The sequence below is a fragment of the Poecilia latipinna genome, unplaced genomic scaffold, assembly GCF_001443285.1.
Source record: "Poecilia latipinna isolate Pla-1442-1.1 unplaced genomic scaffold, P_latipinna-1.0 Scaffold1170, whole genome shotgun sequence".
NCBI lineage: Eukaryota > Metazoa > Chordata > Actinopteri > Cyprinodontiformes > Poeciliidae > Poecilia > Poecilia latipinna.
This window is the reverse complement of record NW_015113786.1, coordinates 1-15,599: the sequence shown is the minus strand read 5'-3', so window position 1 is coordinate 15,599 and position 15,599 is coordinate 1. Positions and strand designations below refer to the sequence as shown.

Below are 15,599 nucleotides of genomic sequence, written 5' to 3'. Positions count from 1 at the left end.
CACTGTGGTTCTCCCACAGTCTGTAATTATATGGATATCATTGAACACTTTGACTAGGCCGTCTTCGTGCTGTGGTGAGCACGACAACCAGACTGGACGGAGTCAAAGCGATTCATTATTGTTAGGAAGTTATTTAATTTTTTAAAAACTGCTTTTTCAATAATTTTGCTGATGAATGGGAGGTCAGAGGTCATCCTGTAATTCTGCAGTAGTGATTTGTCCAGATTGTTCTTTTTTATCAGAGGTTTGATGACTGCTGTTTTCAAAGCCTGGGGGAAAACACCTGAAGAGAGTGATGAGTTTACTATTTGGATCAGATCTTGTAACAACTTACAGAGCATAGAGAATTATAAAGTTATATCTACTCTCTGTTAACATAAAATAAATTAGCTATTCAGCTAAAAAAACTATTACAAATATATTTTAAATATACAAAAAAAATCCACAACAAACCATGAGCTTATTCAACACAATATCACTTCATCATACTAATTTTCTATTTCTTCTAAATGCAGAAAAGATTTAGATTATTTTATTCCACTAACATTGTTCCATAAACTGACACATTTAATTGAAATGCATTTTTCCATCATTGCTGCTCTGAATCTACTTTTTTTTTATTTCCATTACTTCCCTGAATCCATGACTTTCACACATACTGGACTCCAGTTGCAGTTAATAATTTTAATACTTATATAAGTCATCATCAACAAATAAGCCATTTGTAGATTTTTACATACTTGTTAAGCAAATTATGTTTTATTAGATTGTGACACTTCTGCCTCTCAACACTGCAAAAATCTTACCAAGTACTTTTCTTTAGTTTCTGGCACAAATATATTATTTCACTCAAAACAAGACAAAATGAACTTACAAGTAACTTTTCAGCAAGATACTGAAGCTTGTTTAAAGTCAACAATTCTTGAATATTCATAAAAGTCCTACTGGTAGAATTTTTCACTTATAGCAAGAAATTTTTCTGATGTCATAAATGAAAAATATCTGTCAGTGGACCTGATTTATTTATTTTTTTTAATCAATATTCAAGAATTATTGACTTAAAACTAGCTCCTATATCTACTGTTTTCTTTTTTCTTATTTCAAGTGTAACAAGATATGTCCACTAAAAACTAGATAAAATACTAGTTTGTGTTTTTGCAGTGAAGGAGAACATATAAAGAATGTTACTTTGTTTCCCTGGGGCAAAAAAATGTGACAAGATACAGCAGTCTATTTCTCTCAGCCACTCTTCAAAATGGGAAAGACAAGAGAATGTGGCATTTAGATTGCATACAATTTAAAATCCCAAAGGAAAAGTTACATAGCTCATGTCATCCAAGCATCTTCCATGAGTTGTTGTGGATGGTGATGCTGTGGAGAAGGAAAGATCTCCAGCAGCAGTCAGTCTTGCAACAAATTTGATGAAGCCTCAGACTGAACCCAGTTGCTGGTTGACATTCTAGCAGCTCCACTTCCAGGAAACAGTAACATGTCCTGGATGACAACATCAGTTGTTAGAAAGCACTGCAAATCCACTTCATTTGCTTTTGCAGCTCATTTGTCTGAAAGTCGGGCAGAGAGACGAAGGAGTCAGGGATACGAGATGGTTTGGTCTCTCTGAATCCCTGAAGCCGTCTTTTCAGTTCTTCTGGGGTTTGGGGTCAAAGTTGAGGTATTATTTAAGCTTTTGAAATGCTAATCAGTCCCAATTGTAAAAGAAAAAAAAAAAAAAGAAGCAATACTTTGTTGCTTGTTGCAGTGGTTAGACGTCATAATGACTGTTTAAAACTAAAAAAAGGAGTGCATTAATCTTGTCTGTAATTGTCTAGAGATGGATCCAAGTTTATTTTGCCACCTGTTGCACAGTAAGGAGGATAATGATTGAGCTTAGTGTTGAAAGACTGCAGAATCTGCATCTGTTGGTGTGAAGTTGTGCTATTGCTATAAATAATTTATCTAAAAGGCTTTTAGACATTTTTATAATGGGTGTTAGTAAGTGGAGAGAGCTATAATTGCTTTGACTTTTCCCCATGACTTAAAGTGTGTTGAAAGCCTTCTGCCACTTAAACACGCATCTCAAGTGTCATATTATACTTTATATATATATTTATATATAGCCTAGAAGCTGGCAGAAAACTAAACACAATAAACCGCTGACAACATTCTTACTGTATTCCAAAGGCTAATGGAGACATTTCTATTGAGTATGAACAACTACATTTGAAAAAAGAACATACTCATTCTGTCTTTTTTTTAATAAGTTTTATTAGTAAAAAAAAAAAATCCCTTTTCACATATTTGGCCTCACACTGCAAACAAGTCTTAGGCATTTTGCTACAATCAATATGAAAAAATAAAAAGCTAAATATAGTTGCTACACTGCTGATATATGTACTCAATGTGGTGTACAGAGATATTGTGTTTGCACAAAAAACGGGAAATAAAGAGTAAGGAAATTAAATTGTGTGCAATCTGATGGCTGATATCTACACTGTAAAATGAACATGTTACATGTTGGTCAGATTCCTAGGGCCAGCCCAAGACTTTTTGTTAATTTCAACAACAAAATCAAAACTGGTGCATTATTAATGTCACGCCGTTGAAATAATCAGAGAAAAGATATGGGTTATAAGGAAACTGTAAATCATATCACATCGTCAAGATGGGTAAATGTGCTAAAATGACTTTGGCACCAAAATCTTAAAAGGTAAAAAAGAAACAAAACTCAAGGTACATATAACAGTTGGGACTTATTAAACTTCATCAAGTGATGGGACATTTACCAAAGTGCAGCGTTTATACTACTAAAGTGCTGTCCCTTTTCTGCATATTTGCCAAAATTGTGATATAGACAAACAAGACAACTAGGAGTGTTTTTTTTTTCAGGTTCTCAGGTCTTTGCAAGTTAGAAAATAGCTAGAACAAAATGGTTACTTATTTAAACCGGCCAATTAAGTATAAGCCAGAGAAAAAAAATTGTTTAAAACAACTGGATATATGACAAAAAAAATGCAACAAAAATGAGAATTATTCCTTCTACAACAGTGTCATTAAGTGTGAAGGGTGTTGTATGTCTGAGCAAAACATAGACCAAACACCACAATACAACATCTATGCTAAACTCTTAGAGAAAGAGGAAGAGCGGTTTACACTGACAGTAAGGGAAAAAAGGCAGTTCGAGCTTCCGTCTCAATATTCCAACATTTGTTCCCTTTCAGTTGCAGTTTCAACTGGATCTAAAAAGCAAATTGTGGACATACAAAGATAAAAAGTCCAGTTCATGCTAGAAGAAAGGGTGAATTACTCTACCACTGCAACTCAGAATTAAATTCATGCAGAGGACAAGAAAAGGCTCCAAAAATCATATTGTGTGCAACAATTAAAGCAAGAATCAAGGCCCTGGTGTTAAAGAAGAATGAGGCACAAAAAGTAAAAAAAAAAAAAAAAAAGAAAGAAAGAAAATCCAAGCCCACAGTCATTTAGAGTCAAATACAGATCAAAGTTCAGTGACGGGTCAACATTGTTAACGCAAACCCACGTCTGATGAAGCTTTCTCACTTGCTAATATGAGATCAGAGCTTTAAAATAAAAGTTTTCTTTAAACGAGGCCTCGTTTCCAGATCTCAGTATTTTCATCACAAGCCAAGTAGTAAAACAGCACTTGGACATGCAAGGCAGTGCTGATTAGGTAAGAAAAAAAAAAAAAAAGGAAGGATGAAAACATCCTTATTGGACAATTAAAGAATCAGTGAAAAAAACTTTCCCCATTAAACAGTTTGGAAAGTAAAAGAAGGATGAACAGTTAGCACGGGGATGTGAAGTGGAGGGCGTCTTCTGTGACTATAATGAGGAAATGTAGAACAGATGGCAGGAGATGGCGGCGTTAACACAGAATAATTAGCCACTGTTTAAAGCTCTGATTAAACACAGAGCTGCTGCATGTGAGGTTCTTCTGATCAAAGAGGTTAAATTACAGTAATAACGTATTATTCCCAGGAACCTTACAAGTGCCAAAGAGACTATTCTTCAAAGCCAAAGAGAGAAGAATAACAGCCATTCAAAGAAGGACTTCTAACAGGCATGCACACTGACTTCACACGTTTTTAACGCAGGTTAGCCTGCATCTGTCCTAATAATGCATCAGCAAACCAACTCTAATTTTAGTCCACACTCTAGACAAGGTACATAAAATAGTTGGGACTTATTAAACTTCATGAAGTAATGGGACATTTACCAAAGTGTAAATGTCCCATCACCTTTCAACCAAAATGTTGAAGTATTCCCTCGGTGTAAAGGAAGTAGACTCCCACACGTCTTTCATTTCTGCATTGTTTGCTGCATGATTGTTGTTTGCATCTAGTGAACATGTGGTGGGTTTGGGGAGCAGGGTTGCTTTGTTTGGAACAAAATAAAAATCACGCAATAAAAAGAGCATATAAATAAATTACATATAAACATCAAAGTGGAGATCCTTCATGAAGCTGAGATTATTTTTTTGCCTAAAAAAAATAACTTAGAACTTTTAAAAAAAATTACTTCAATGCATCATTAATTTTTTTGCTGACAGAAAATATTGTTGTTTTCTTTTTTACAAATGTACAAGTGTACAAATATAAGTGACTTCCACGGAGAACACTGGAAAGCTTCACTTATCACCATTAAGGTATGAAAGTTTGGTTTAAAACCTGAAAAGTTCTTCCTCAATCATTTTTAATACAAATCATATTTTGCAAAAAAAAAAAAAAGGTCTTGGCTGCTGCTGTCCTAGTCAAGCTGCAGTGACCAGATATGAGTGTTTGTTGGGGTTTTTAAAAAAAACATTTTATAGTGTGTTGTGTCTTTAAGCTGAAGCACACCAGGAGAATAGCGGGGTGGGTAACATTTAGTTCTTAGGTCGCGTCGAGTTCAGCCACCAAAATTATCAGCAGCACGTCCGTCGGGACTCTGAGACCTGCCGTCCCAATTTGAAACTTTTGCCTGATGTTGCTGCTGCACTGTCAGCAACAGGGATCCTCTTACCTGCAAGGAAACACACTGACATGTTGGTATGAGCCTTCACATTTTGTCACAATACTGAGATTGTATGCAATAAACCAATAATCAGTAGTGCAGAATTACAAGAAAGTAAATTCTTGTGTATTTTATATTTAGCTAGTTTTGCTGTGCAAAAAAATCTGATATCAGAATCCCCCTTATAAGTAAGTGGAGTTATTTAAATAGTGTTTAGTTTAATCTCAGTATAAATCCAGCTGATCTGTGAAGGTACTAACACAGCAGACAGGATAGGTTTCCAAAAAATATCCCAGGCTTTGAAGAGAGAGCGCTGTTCAAACAAAAATGACCGTCCACCTTAACATACAGGCAAAGCAACGAGCCGCATGGTGCTCTAGTAAAATGAGACTGAAATGTAAATTTTTAGCTTGCATGTAAAATACTACGTCTGGAGTAAAACCAACACTGCAAACCACCCTGAATACACAACCCAAGCTGTGAAACAAGATGGTGACAGCATCATGGTGTGGGGATGTTTTTAATCAGAAGTAGCAGGGATGTTGCTCTGATAACACAAAGGAAATTATGGAAGAAAAACTGTTAGAGGCTGCAAAAATATGGGGTTAAAGGTCACCTCCTAGCAGAACAACCACCCTAACCATTGCTTTAGATCAGGGATGTTCAAAGTGTGGCCCATGGGCCAGTAGAGCCCCCCCCCCCACTTCCCACCAGCACAGATGGCTGATGCAGGAAGAGTCTTTGTTTACTTTTACAACAGTAAAGGTGAAGAGGACAATGCAAAGTATTTTTCTTTAATAACTACACCTTGGTCTTATTTTTTGGTAATTGACCATAAATTAGACTTTTATCTGAAAGCAGACTTTGTACCTAAATGTCTTTTTTGATCTGCAATAATTTGCACATACATTTTCTACAAATATCCAACTACTTTACTCTTTTAACTAATATATAGCACATAAAATTTATTTTGAGCATTTAAAAAAGAAGTGTATGTTTTTAGGCCCCGGCCACTCTTTCTTGACAATTTTGGCCCATACAACAAAAAGTTTGGGCACAACTGGCTTAGATAAAAGCAAATTTATGTTAGAATGAGCAAATTAACATCAAGACCTACATCCAATGGAGAATCTGAACTAAATGAATGCTCACTGAGCCATACATCTATCTGAGTACTGGCTAAGAGGAACTAATTACAAATACACACCACACTCATTAGTTTTCCTTCTACTTTGCAATTATGTGCTACATTGTGTTAGTTTATCATGTAAAATCCAAATGAAATGGTTGAAATATAAATATCAGACTGTAAATAATCTTTTAACGGACCAAAAAGAATATATTTCACTTTTGTTTTACTTGTCGACTTATTTACAAAACTCTTGAAACATTTTTTTATAAAAAAAAAAATCATAAATTATTCAAAAAGGTATCTGCTTTCAGAAACAGAAAATAATAATTATATGAGGAGTTATGCTGAGGTGGAGAGCAGAAAACTCACTTATCTCTACAAACACCTCGTTGATGTTTATGGCATTCTTGGCGCTGGTTTCCACAAAGATTGCATGGATGGAATCAGCATAGTCCTTGGCATCTTTTTCTGGCACTTCTCTGTAAACATACGAGATATATTAAAAACAATGTTTAGCAACCTGCAAACCAATTCTCTCGCTAAGCATCACTTCTTTTTTTCTGATAAAAAAGAAGATTTCACAATTTAACAGATGGAGAAGGGAGAGTGTTTATCAATGTTCAAGAAGATAACAGTGAAATAAATTATTAACAAAATCCCTTTTGTATAATTTTGAAGGAAAAATCGAGAGTTTTTTGAAATGTGATTGCCTCCCTTTCTTTATTGCTGTGAATTGGGAGTAATAATCATCAGATAACTTTAAAACATAACTATAAGATCAAGCAAAAGTTCACCTGGAGTCTAACAGGTCACATTTGTTGCCAGCAATGGCGACCACTATATTAGGAGGTCCATGCTGGCGAAGCTCTTTCACCCAGTTCTTCAGAGTTTGGAAGGAATCCTGATGAGACAAGAAGTATGTTAATATAAATGAAAAATGCATGGAGAGGCGCATAAAGTTCAGTCTCCATGGACAACAGGAAAACTGAAGCATTATAAGAACCAGATTGGTGCCACTCTCATGTCAAAATGCATAAATTAATTTCAAAAATGTTATCGTTTGCAAGGTTTTGTTCTCTTAAAGAACTTTTATTTCTTTTCGCACAAATGCAATGAATGTAAAAAGCTAATTAGTTGAAAAAAGAAAAGTTAAAATCACCTCTTTTGTGATGTCATAAACAATGATGGCCGCCGCTGAACCTCTGTAGTACATCGGCGCCAGAGCACGAAACTATGGGAAGATGAGAAACGCTGTTTAAAAAAAAAAAAATAAACAATGCTGTGTGGACCTTTGAAAGAGAAGCGACATAAATGATGAGTTTAAACTGTGCAGTGAGTTTAATCTCTGCTTAAACCGTTTTTATACTCTGACATCGTCAATCCTGAAAATAGCTTAAAATCCAATGAAATGTGAGAGGATTTAGAATGAAGAATGTGACTGTAAATAATCCTATTACAAACAATCGACGCTGATGCGTCAATGAGGACCTTCATTTCCTTTCTGTCATTCATTTTGTGATATGCGAATGCTAAATATATCAGTTCAGTATAACTGCACAGTTTTACATGATTACCTCCTACAGATTGTGGTTTTTCATAGACTCTGACGCAGAAAAGAAATGACACGACTAAGCTGGACTGTAGCAAGTGAAATAAAACTCTGATCAACACAAAAAAGGTGTGTTTTTAAAAAGTCAAGCAGTGCAAGTCCTTTCTCCTTACACGTTCAGATGTTATCAAGGGGAAAAGGAGCAGAAAGTGTCAAAAGATGTTAACAAGTAGACATTTATGAACGATCACAAATTTGATCTAAACCAAATGCATCATGGAGACACTCCTTGATCAGAACAGCCTGTGCAGAATGTGTAAACTCTGATTTACCCGGTTCTGGTGTTTAAAGATAAAGCTCTCCCCAGCTCAGACCTGACCTCATTAATAAGCCCGCTCCGTAGTGTTTGGATTCCTCTAAAGGAAATTACTATTTTTCTATTGGATGTGTGAGATTGTGCTACTGAAATAAAAGACTGATTTGTTTAAAGTGTCTTACATATTGTTGGTAGGTATTATCTACTTTCAGCATTACAGCATTAAAGTACTGTCACTTGAAAGAAAACCTTTAATACAGTATGTAGAGGTTTTTTTACTCTTTTTGCTGTTGAAGCATCCAGCAAAAACAATGACTTATTTTCTGATCTTGTGAATAAAAAGTAAAAAGATATTTAACAATATTTGTTCATTTTCAACATATTGGTATCAGTCTAATAACTAAACTACAAACCTGACTCACTTACACCAGTTCTGTTAGGAGGAGCGGACCAGAACTAGGACCAGAACTTCAGCAAACTATTGTGAGAAACTTGGGAAAGGAGACCCTAAAAGCATGACTCAAGTCAAACAGCTAAAAGGCAATGCAATCAAGTACTTAAAAATATGTACAATGACGTTAATAAATGAATATCTGTATTTTCTCATTATTCTGACATTTAGCAATTCTAACTGACCTAAAACAAGTGAAGTTTGGTCTTATTTTCCTTCAGACAGTGAGAATTTTTGTTAATCTATTTATCCTGTGTATGTAAACTTCTGGTTTCAACGGGTAACTCTGCAGCTGATTCAAGTGTCACACATCAGCTAATGATATCTATTTGGAAAGCAACGACCCAGAAACTCGAAATCCTGGGTGACCCAGCCTGTACGGCAATTCAGTTTTCCTTCACAATAGAACAAAACAAACCATTCGTCTTAGAGTGACAATGTTACCTCAGAAAAGCACACATTCCCCATAATTACAGTTGTTACTGGCCTAAAGTCTAGCAGCAGGAATCCAGCTTGGGATATTTTGGCAGCGGCACCGAGAAGAGCTCTGTCTGTTTCGCTGGCGAGTGTTGGGGCTTCGCCACAGCAAGACCTGTGTGGTCGATCGCCGCCTGAACCCAAAGAGCAATCACACCGAGGCCAGACGTCTGGCCACACAGAAGCAAAAAAAACAACTACAGTGATACCCTGGCAGAGCTGATTAATAGCTGAAACCACAAGCTGGGTGTACGAAAGGGACTTTCTTTTTCCAAGTGGATGTGAGGCTTCACTTCGCTTGATTTCTGTGAAACAGGGCAGTCAGAGGTGGAAGGTTGGTGGGTTACAGTTGGGATCAGTTGTCGCTTGATGCCTGATCTGATTTTAAGATACGAATGCTGAACTTGGGGAATCTAAGAGACTTCCCTTGCTGCACTTATGTTTCAGCTGGTTTTGTATTCCTTTCTTGCAATTTGTCAGATTTTGACGAGCCAAAGCTTCAAAGAGATTAGAAAACAAGGCCTTTAGATACCACAGCCGCTTTGTAGAAACAGGAACCCAGGAACACATGGTGCATTTGACTCTTTTACATTTATACATGTGGACTTGTTAAGGGATCAAGAGGTTGAAATGGTTGTGCATAAGAAATGGGGCTGAAACATCCTGCATCCTTTGCTACAAATGACTGTATAGAGGGATGCTATGTTACTGCATTTTAGGGAATAAATTATTTATTTTCTTATTCAAAAAAGGAACTGATTTACTTGGTTATGTATTTTTACTGTTGTGTAAAAATCTGCAGCAATATTTTTTATCTAGTTATTCAATTAATCATCAGAATTCGCAAAAGAATAATCGCTTTCTCAAATAATTATTTGCAGCCCTAATTAAAAAGTAAAAAACAAAAACAGGGGACAGTCTGATGTAGAGTGGCAGAAAGCGTCAGATAAGATACACCAGAAACAGCAGCACACGCCACAGGGCTGAGACGCTGAGTTCATCCTCCTGTCTTATCTTAAATAGGTCTGCACGGATGTCCCCTGAAGAGCACAAGGAAGAGGAATCCTCCAGAGGGAAGGAGGATGAAAGACGAGCCGTATCTTATCTCAGCTCTGTGGAGAGCGCTGACGCAGGGGACAAAACATTACAATAGCAGAAGGTTGAGCTTGAGAAAGGGAAGTTCAGAGGAAAAAAGGGAAGTGATGTTGGATATCTAAGGCACAGAGAGACAGGAGTTAGACAGTGAGTCAAAGGAGAAAGCTGCTCCTTTCACACAAAAAAACAAAACAACTGTCACTGGGCTGGTTTCACTTTCAGTGTGGATTTGCTTTTATTCTATATGTCTTCTATAACCTCCAAGAAGATATTTTAAGAAAAGAAATGCATTTATATATGAACAAATGTCAAGTTTGTGACAGGGGTGACATCATTTTGAGACAAACATGTACCAGAAACATCAAAGTACAAAATATGGTAGATTTGTATTTGGCTTTCAAACAAAACAAATATCCATCTCCGATTTTAAAAAAAATACCACAGACAATATTCCAGACCTCCTTCTATAGAAAGGAAAATGTTGCCCCCTTTCAGAAGAATTGGCTAACTGCAAGGGCTCACACACAGAGTTAGAGCTACATAACTATTTCACTTGCTTTAGAAATACATGGAAATTTTGTTATACTTCAACTTCAGAGTAACTAAATTAAAAAATACTTACCCGCTCCTGTCCTGCCGTGTCCCAGATTAGGAATTTATGCATCTCGTTTTGGTATTGCACTGTCTTGGTCATGAACGATGCGCTGTTGGAAACAGTGAGCAGATGATTAATAAATTAATTTGAAAATCTTGGATGGGTTTATTTTGAGGCTCAAGAAAATAAAGTCAATAAATGTCTGATAACTGTTGATACCATCTTTACTTTTTTATTATACCCTCTTGAAATATTTCTACTTAATTTCTGATCAATATGTAAATAATAAAAAACATTTTTAACATCATATTTTAATTATTATTACTTTTTTTATTTTTCTAGGTTGATCAGATGGCATTTATTTTAGCTGCATTTAAAAATATTTTGTGACTTTTCAAAATCAATCTTGTTCGCTGTGCGGATTTGACTCTCCTAGAACTGCCCAGTATTCCAGATCCCGTTTATAGTCTCAAGGTGTAGTATTAGACAGGAGGCTGTTTTAGGAAGATCAGAGTGTTTGTTTTTCACCAATTATTTGGTTGTCATGTGTGTTTGCATTTTCAAGCCATGGTCTTCAACAGGAAGTTGAGTGCCAAGTAGCTGGAATTAAAGCCAGCTCTAAGTCAGAGGCCATTATTTTTTACCAAAGAAAAGACGGAATGCTCCTTTTGTTTTATGAACAGTGACGATGGATTGCTGTGGTCTGTTGAGATAATGAACTAGACGAGTCGAAAGCCAAACGTCTCAATATTCTGGTCTATCAACATTCCAGCAATGACTTATGGTATGACAAGTGATTCATGAAGCTGGACACAAATGGCTGAAATCAGCTGGAGAGAAGTCAGACTCAGACCAGAGGTTGGGTAAGAGATGTGTCATCCAAGTGGGATGATGCTGGTCATCTGCACCAAAACGGGTGAGCTCAAGTGTTTCAGGCATCTCTTCAGGACGCCTTTTTGAGATTTCTCAAGCCCATTCAACTGGGTGGAGAGCCTGGAGCAGACACATGAACACACTGGAGGGACGATAATTTCTTTCTGATCTAGGAACACCTAGAAATCCCACAAAATGACATGAAAAGTGATGCTGGGAAGAGGGACATTTGGTTTTCTCTTTTCCAGGCTGTGACTTTTATGTCCTGATCTCAGATAAATTTAATTCAAAGCAATTCAAAAATACTCTATTGATGCCAAATGAGAATTAAAAGTTGTTGTAACTATAAACACAGTGGATGGATGGATAATAGTTTTGGGGTATTTTTATTAATAGCCTTATTAAGTTATTTTCTTAATTAAAAATCAAAATTATACTTAAAAACACCCAGTTGACCTAGTTTGCATCTAATAAGAAACAGAAAACTTGCATATTGTCATAAAGACTTTGGCAAACAATCATTTTAAAATAATTATCAAATGTTTGACAATAAGATAGCCCCATTTCCTGTCAACAAAATGCTTCTTTTCAGCTTTTACTGAAATCAATACCAACCATTTAAGAAAGCATTCTCCCAAAGCCACCAAAAAGGTGACAGTATATAAGCCACAGGGGAAACTTACCCAATAGTTGGGTTGATATTTGGGTCAAAGCTGTCCTCCACAAATCTACAAACAATACTTGATTTTCCAACTCCAGTATCCTGCAGAAACAAAACAAAGAGAGTTTGTATTAAGCATGGACAAAAGCTATTTTGTGGCATTTTCTTCTTGACTGCTACATTACAGAGAATTAAACAGGAACCATGAGCTTATATTATTTCCTTAGGCAAAAAAGTCAGTAGTTTAAATTAAGCTACTGACAGATTATTTCCGTCTTTACTGATAGAATATTTTTAGCTGGTTGACTGTCCTCGTTCTTTTTTTCTGATATTCTCATTGTGTCATTAACCTATTAATTAGGTATACAGGCTGATAATTCAAGGTGCTTATCGTACATATAAGAATAGTATTTATGGCAAATTGAATAGTATACAAGACGATTAATTACCTAAAATCATGTTTAAAGTGTACCTGCTAAACCTTCACGTCAGATCATATTGAATGTAGTTTTGATTACAAACGTAAGTACAGATCTGGAACATCACAAATACATAAGTCTTATCCTTAAACAAATCGACACCGTGACTTACCCCAAGGAGACAAACTTTCAGCTCTCTCAGTGCCATGTCGTTGTATCTTAAAGCGAGATTAGATTGAGGTTATGTACAATTTTCTCCTCTTCTCTCTTATCTGAATATTCTTCAGGTGGTCTCTGTTTGCAAACACTATAGCTTCATAGTGAACAAAAACTGTAAATGGACATCCTGATTTAGGCAAAAAATCCCACAGTACGCATCAAAACGTCTCGAAGTCGTTCCTATTTCATTAAATATTGTCATTATTGTAGGTAGCTAGCTAGCTAACTGCGAAGCCGCTGAGTCGCGCAGGCTCCATCTTGAACTACGGCATATAGTCACGTGACTGTATAGCCTCTCTTTTTTTGTTTGAAGGCGCACAAAGAAAAGCTCAGTTTTTGCTCAGTTATGTCGAGTTTGTACCAGAGCTGCAAAACAACAGTAGCAGTAGTTGTTTAAAACATAATTAGTCGGTAAAGGGCAGCGTCGGGAAGTACTTTCAGGAAGTAGTTTGTTGCCGTGTTTGAGTGACAGCCCATAACGGGACGGCGGACGGTGTTGTATCGAAAAAGGCACCCCTGCCATGAAAAGCACCCCTGTCGTCGGAAGCGCATTAGAAGGCAGATAGGCAGCCCGCAGAGCCGAGCCGATACTCAAGATGGCAGGTAATAACACTTTTTTAAACCATATTTTCTTACAAACTTTTGGATTTTTTTGTTCTAGATAAAGTGCCATTTTATTGTTCAGAGATGTATTACTTGAACTGCAGTAACTATTTCACCACTTGTTTGGTGTAATGGTAAATTAGGAAAGCCGACTCTAGAGCAGGGCTTGGACAACCCGTGTTAGCAGACTTAGCAAGACTAGCCTATTCGCTAACGAAAGCTAATCAGGAGTGTCGAAATGGGTCGTTTCAGAAGCGTGCTTTGATAATTTATTTTCAAATTGAGAATGTCGTATTATAAAATCACCGAGTTAGTTTTATTTAAATACAGATTATCTCTTTTGTTTGGATGATTTTCGACCTGTTGTAAAAGCAAATGCTATCGAGTTAACTTAGCTAGCGTTAGCCGGGTAGCCACAGTCAGTGTCAGCCATAAGCTGACAAATCCTGCCATATATCATAACAAAGTGTATTGTTTGTTTTTGGTCGTTGGGTATATTGCTGGTGCCTTAAAGTCTATCGCAACGTTTTCTATTTAAGTTGTAAAACACCAGCTCCATAACATCGTTCCAAGTTTTAGGGTGTTTTAAATCTGGAGCACATTCCTTAGCCTCAACAGCTGTAAACACAGGCTTCGCCTCCTGGATCCTTTTCGGGGCTCCTCTTTGAACTTTCTGGTGTTATGATGTCTCTATTACTGAATGGTATAAAAAGTCGTATTTTTTATTTGTTCTCCAATAAAATCCAGTAGGTTTAGAGTGTGTTGGTCAATGCAGGAAATGTCCCATCAGCAGTAGTTCTTTATTAGTAAAATAGGCTACGTACATAACAATATACATGTACATAAAATAAAGGACAAACATTGTAATTTGGAACATATAATAGCATAAAGTAGTTAAACATATCGCAGTCGGTTGTATCAATACTCATGCAGATAATATTTCTTTATCATTGTTTTATGTTGGCTACAGATTTTTTGTTTTTGAGAAAGATTTTAGAGTTTTGAGATCATTATCAGGTTTCTTATAAATAATTAGATCGAGTAATTGGTAGATACAAGTAATGAATTGTAAGGCTTATAACAGGTTCTCTTCTTGTCACTCTGTAATGTTATTTGTAGGGAAACATTTATTAATAGTGCTTTTTGCTGAAAATCTTAATGATTATATCATTATTGGCTAAACTACAATTTTTTTTAAGTTTCCTGAAACTCTTAATTTAGTTTTAAAATCTCAGCTACTATAAACATACATTACTTGAGGGTATTAAAGGCGGTTAATCCATCCAACTATTCCAATATATTATCAATTTTCAGCATGAATACATGGTCTCCTAATAAAATGCTGCATCCAAAATTATTATTATTGTGTTTGCTGCACTCGCTGACATGATAAAACAGTTAAGATTCAATGTTTTGGTTATTCGATCATTTTTAAGCATATCTGTTATTTTATTAAGCCAGAATAAATTATATGGGTCATATATATTCTCTGTGTAATTCCTTTATTGGATTTAAAAATAAATAAGCAGACTGAACTTCTTATTACAGGAGAGATGAACTGGATATGAGGCTTTTTCAATTGCGATAATGCTACTAAATATTATACTGGATCCCATGATCTTCTTGTCACATAATTGAATTATCCACCTTTGAACTGCAAATCTTCCAAACAACTTCAGCCTGAAAACCTCTGATTTTATTCTAAGAGCTCTGTTTAGTAAAAATGTTTTGATATGAAATGTAATATCAAAGTATACTAAAATATATCAAACAAAATATGAATTAGTAAAGCAAAAGTGTAGTTATGTATCTAAAAGATAATTTAGATGTTGAGTTGAGAGAAATTATCTTATGCACCAAAGTTTTAATCATAAAGTGTGTTAAAATTTAAATTGTAGGCACAATAAAAGATCAAATGCAGTCAGTCACACCTGATGCAACACTCTTGCTCACCAAACGTTTATATTTATTTTATAAATGCAACTCCCCACCTACTGTTTTATTGTTGCAGGTCTATCTTTATACTTTGAAGATGGCCATGATGATCTGGACGATTGTAAGTATATCAATAAATTTGTATGACAAAATATAGACATATATATTTAAATATATAATATATTTAAAAAAAAACACAATGAATTTTATTCTGCCTAGAGGTTCTTTTGTTTTTGGACAACTTTTTAGCGTTGATACTGTGCT

At 35.7% G+C, this 15,599-nt stretch overlaps 1 protein-coding gene and 1 long non-coding RNA gene across 2 annotated transcripts; one reads left to right on the top strand and one right to left on the bottom strand.

Moving 5' to 3' along the window:
- Positions 1-3,712: 3,712 nt before the first annotated feature.
- On the bottom strand, positions 3,713-13,039 carry rab22a (RAB22A, member RAS oncogene family). Its single transcript, XM_015053235.1, has 7 exons — positions 12,751-13,039; positions 12,182-12,261; positions 10,653-10,734; positions 7,302-7,373; positions 6,937-7,043; positions 6,512-6,621; positions 3,713-5,019 (listed from the first exon to the last, which is right to left on the bottom strand). Exons 1-7 carry the CDS (start codon positions 12,784-12,786, stop codon positions 4,922-4,924), a joined length of 585 nt encoding a protein of 194 aa, XP_014908721.1. The 5' UTR covers positions 12,787-13,039; the 3' UTR covers positions 3,713-4,921.
- A 134-nt stretch (positions 13,040-13,173) lies between these two features.
- LOC106960245 (uncharacterized) lies at positions 13,174-15,507 on the top strand. Its single transcript, XR_001427531.1, has 2 exons — positions 13,174-13,400; positions 15,412-15,507. It is a non-coding gene; the product is annotated as an uncharacterized LOC106960245 (long non-coding RNA).
- The last annotated feature ends 92 nt before the right edge of the window (positions 15,508-15,599 follow it).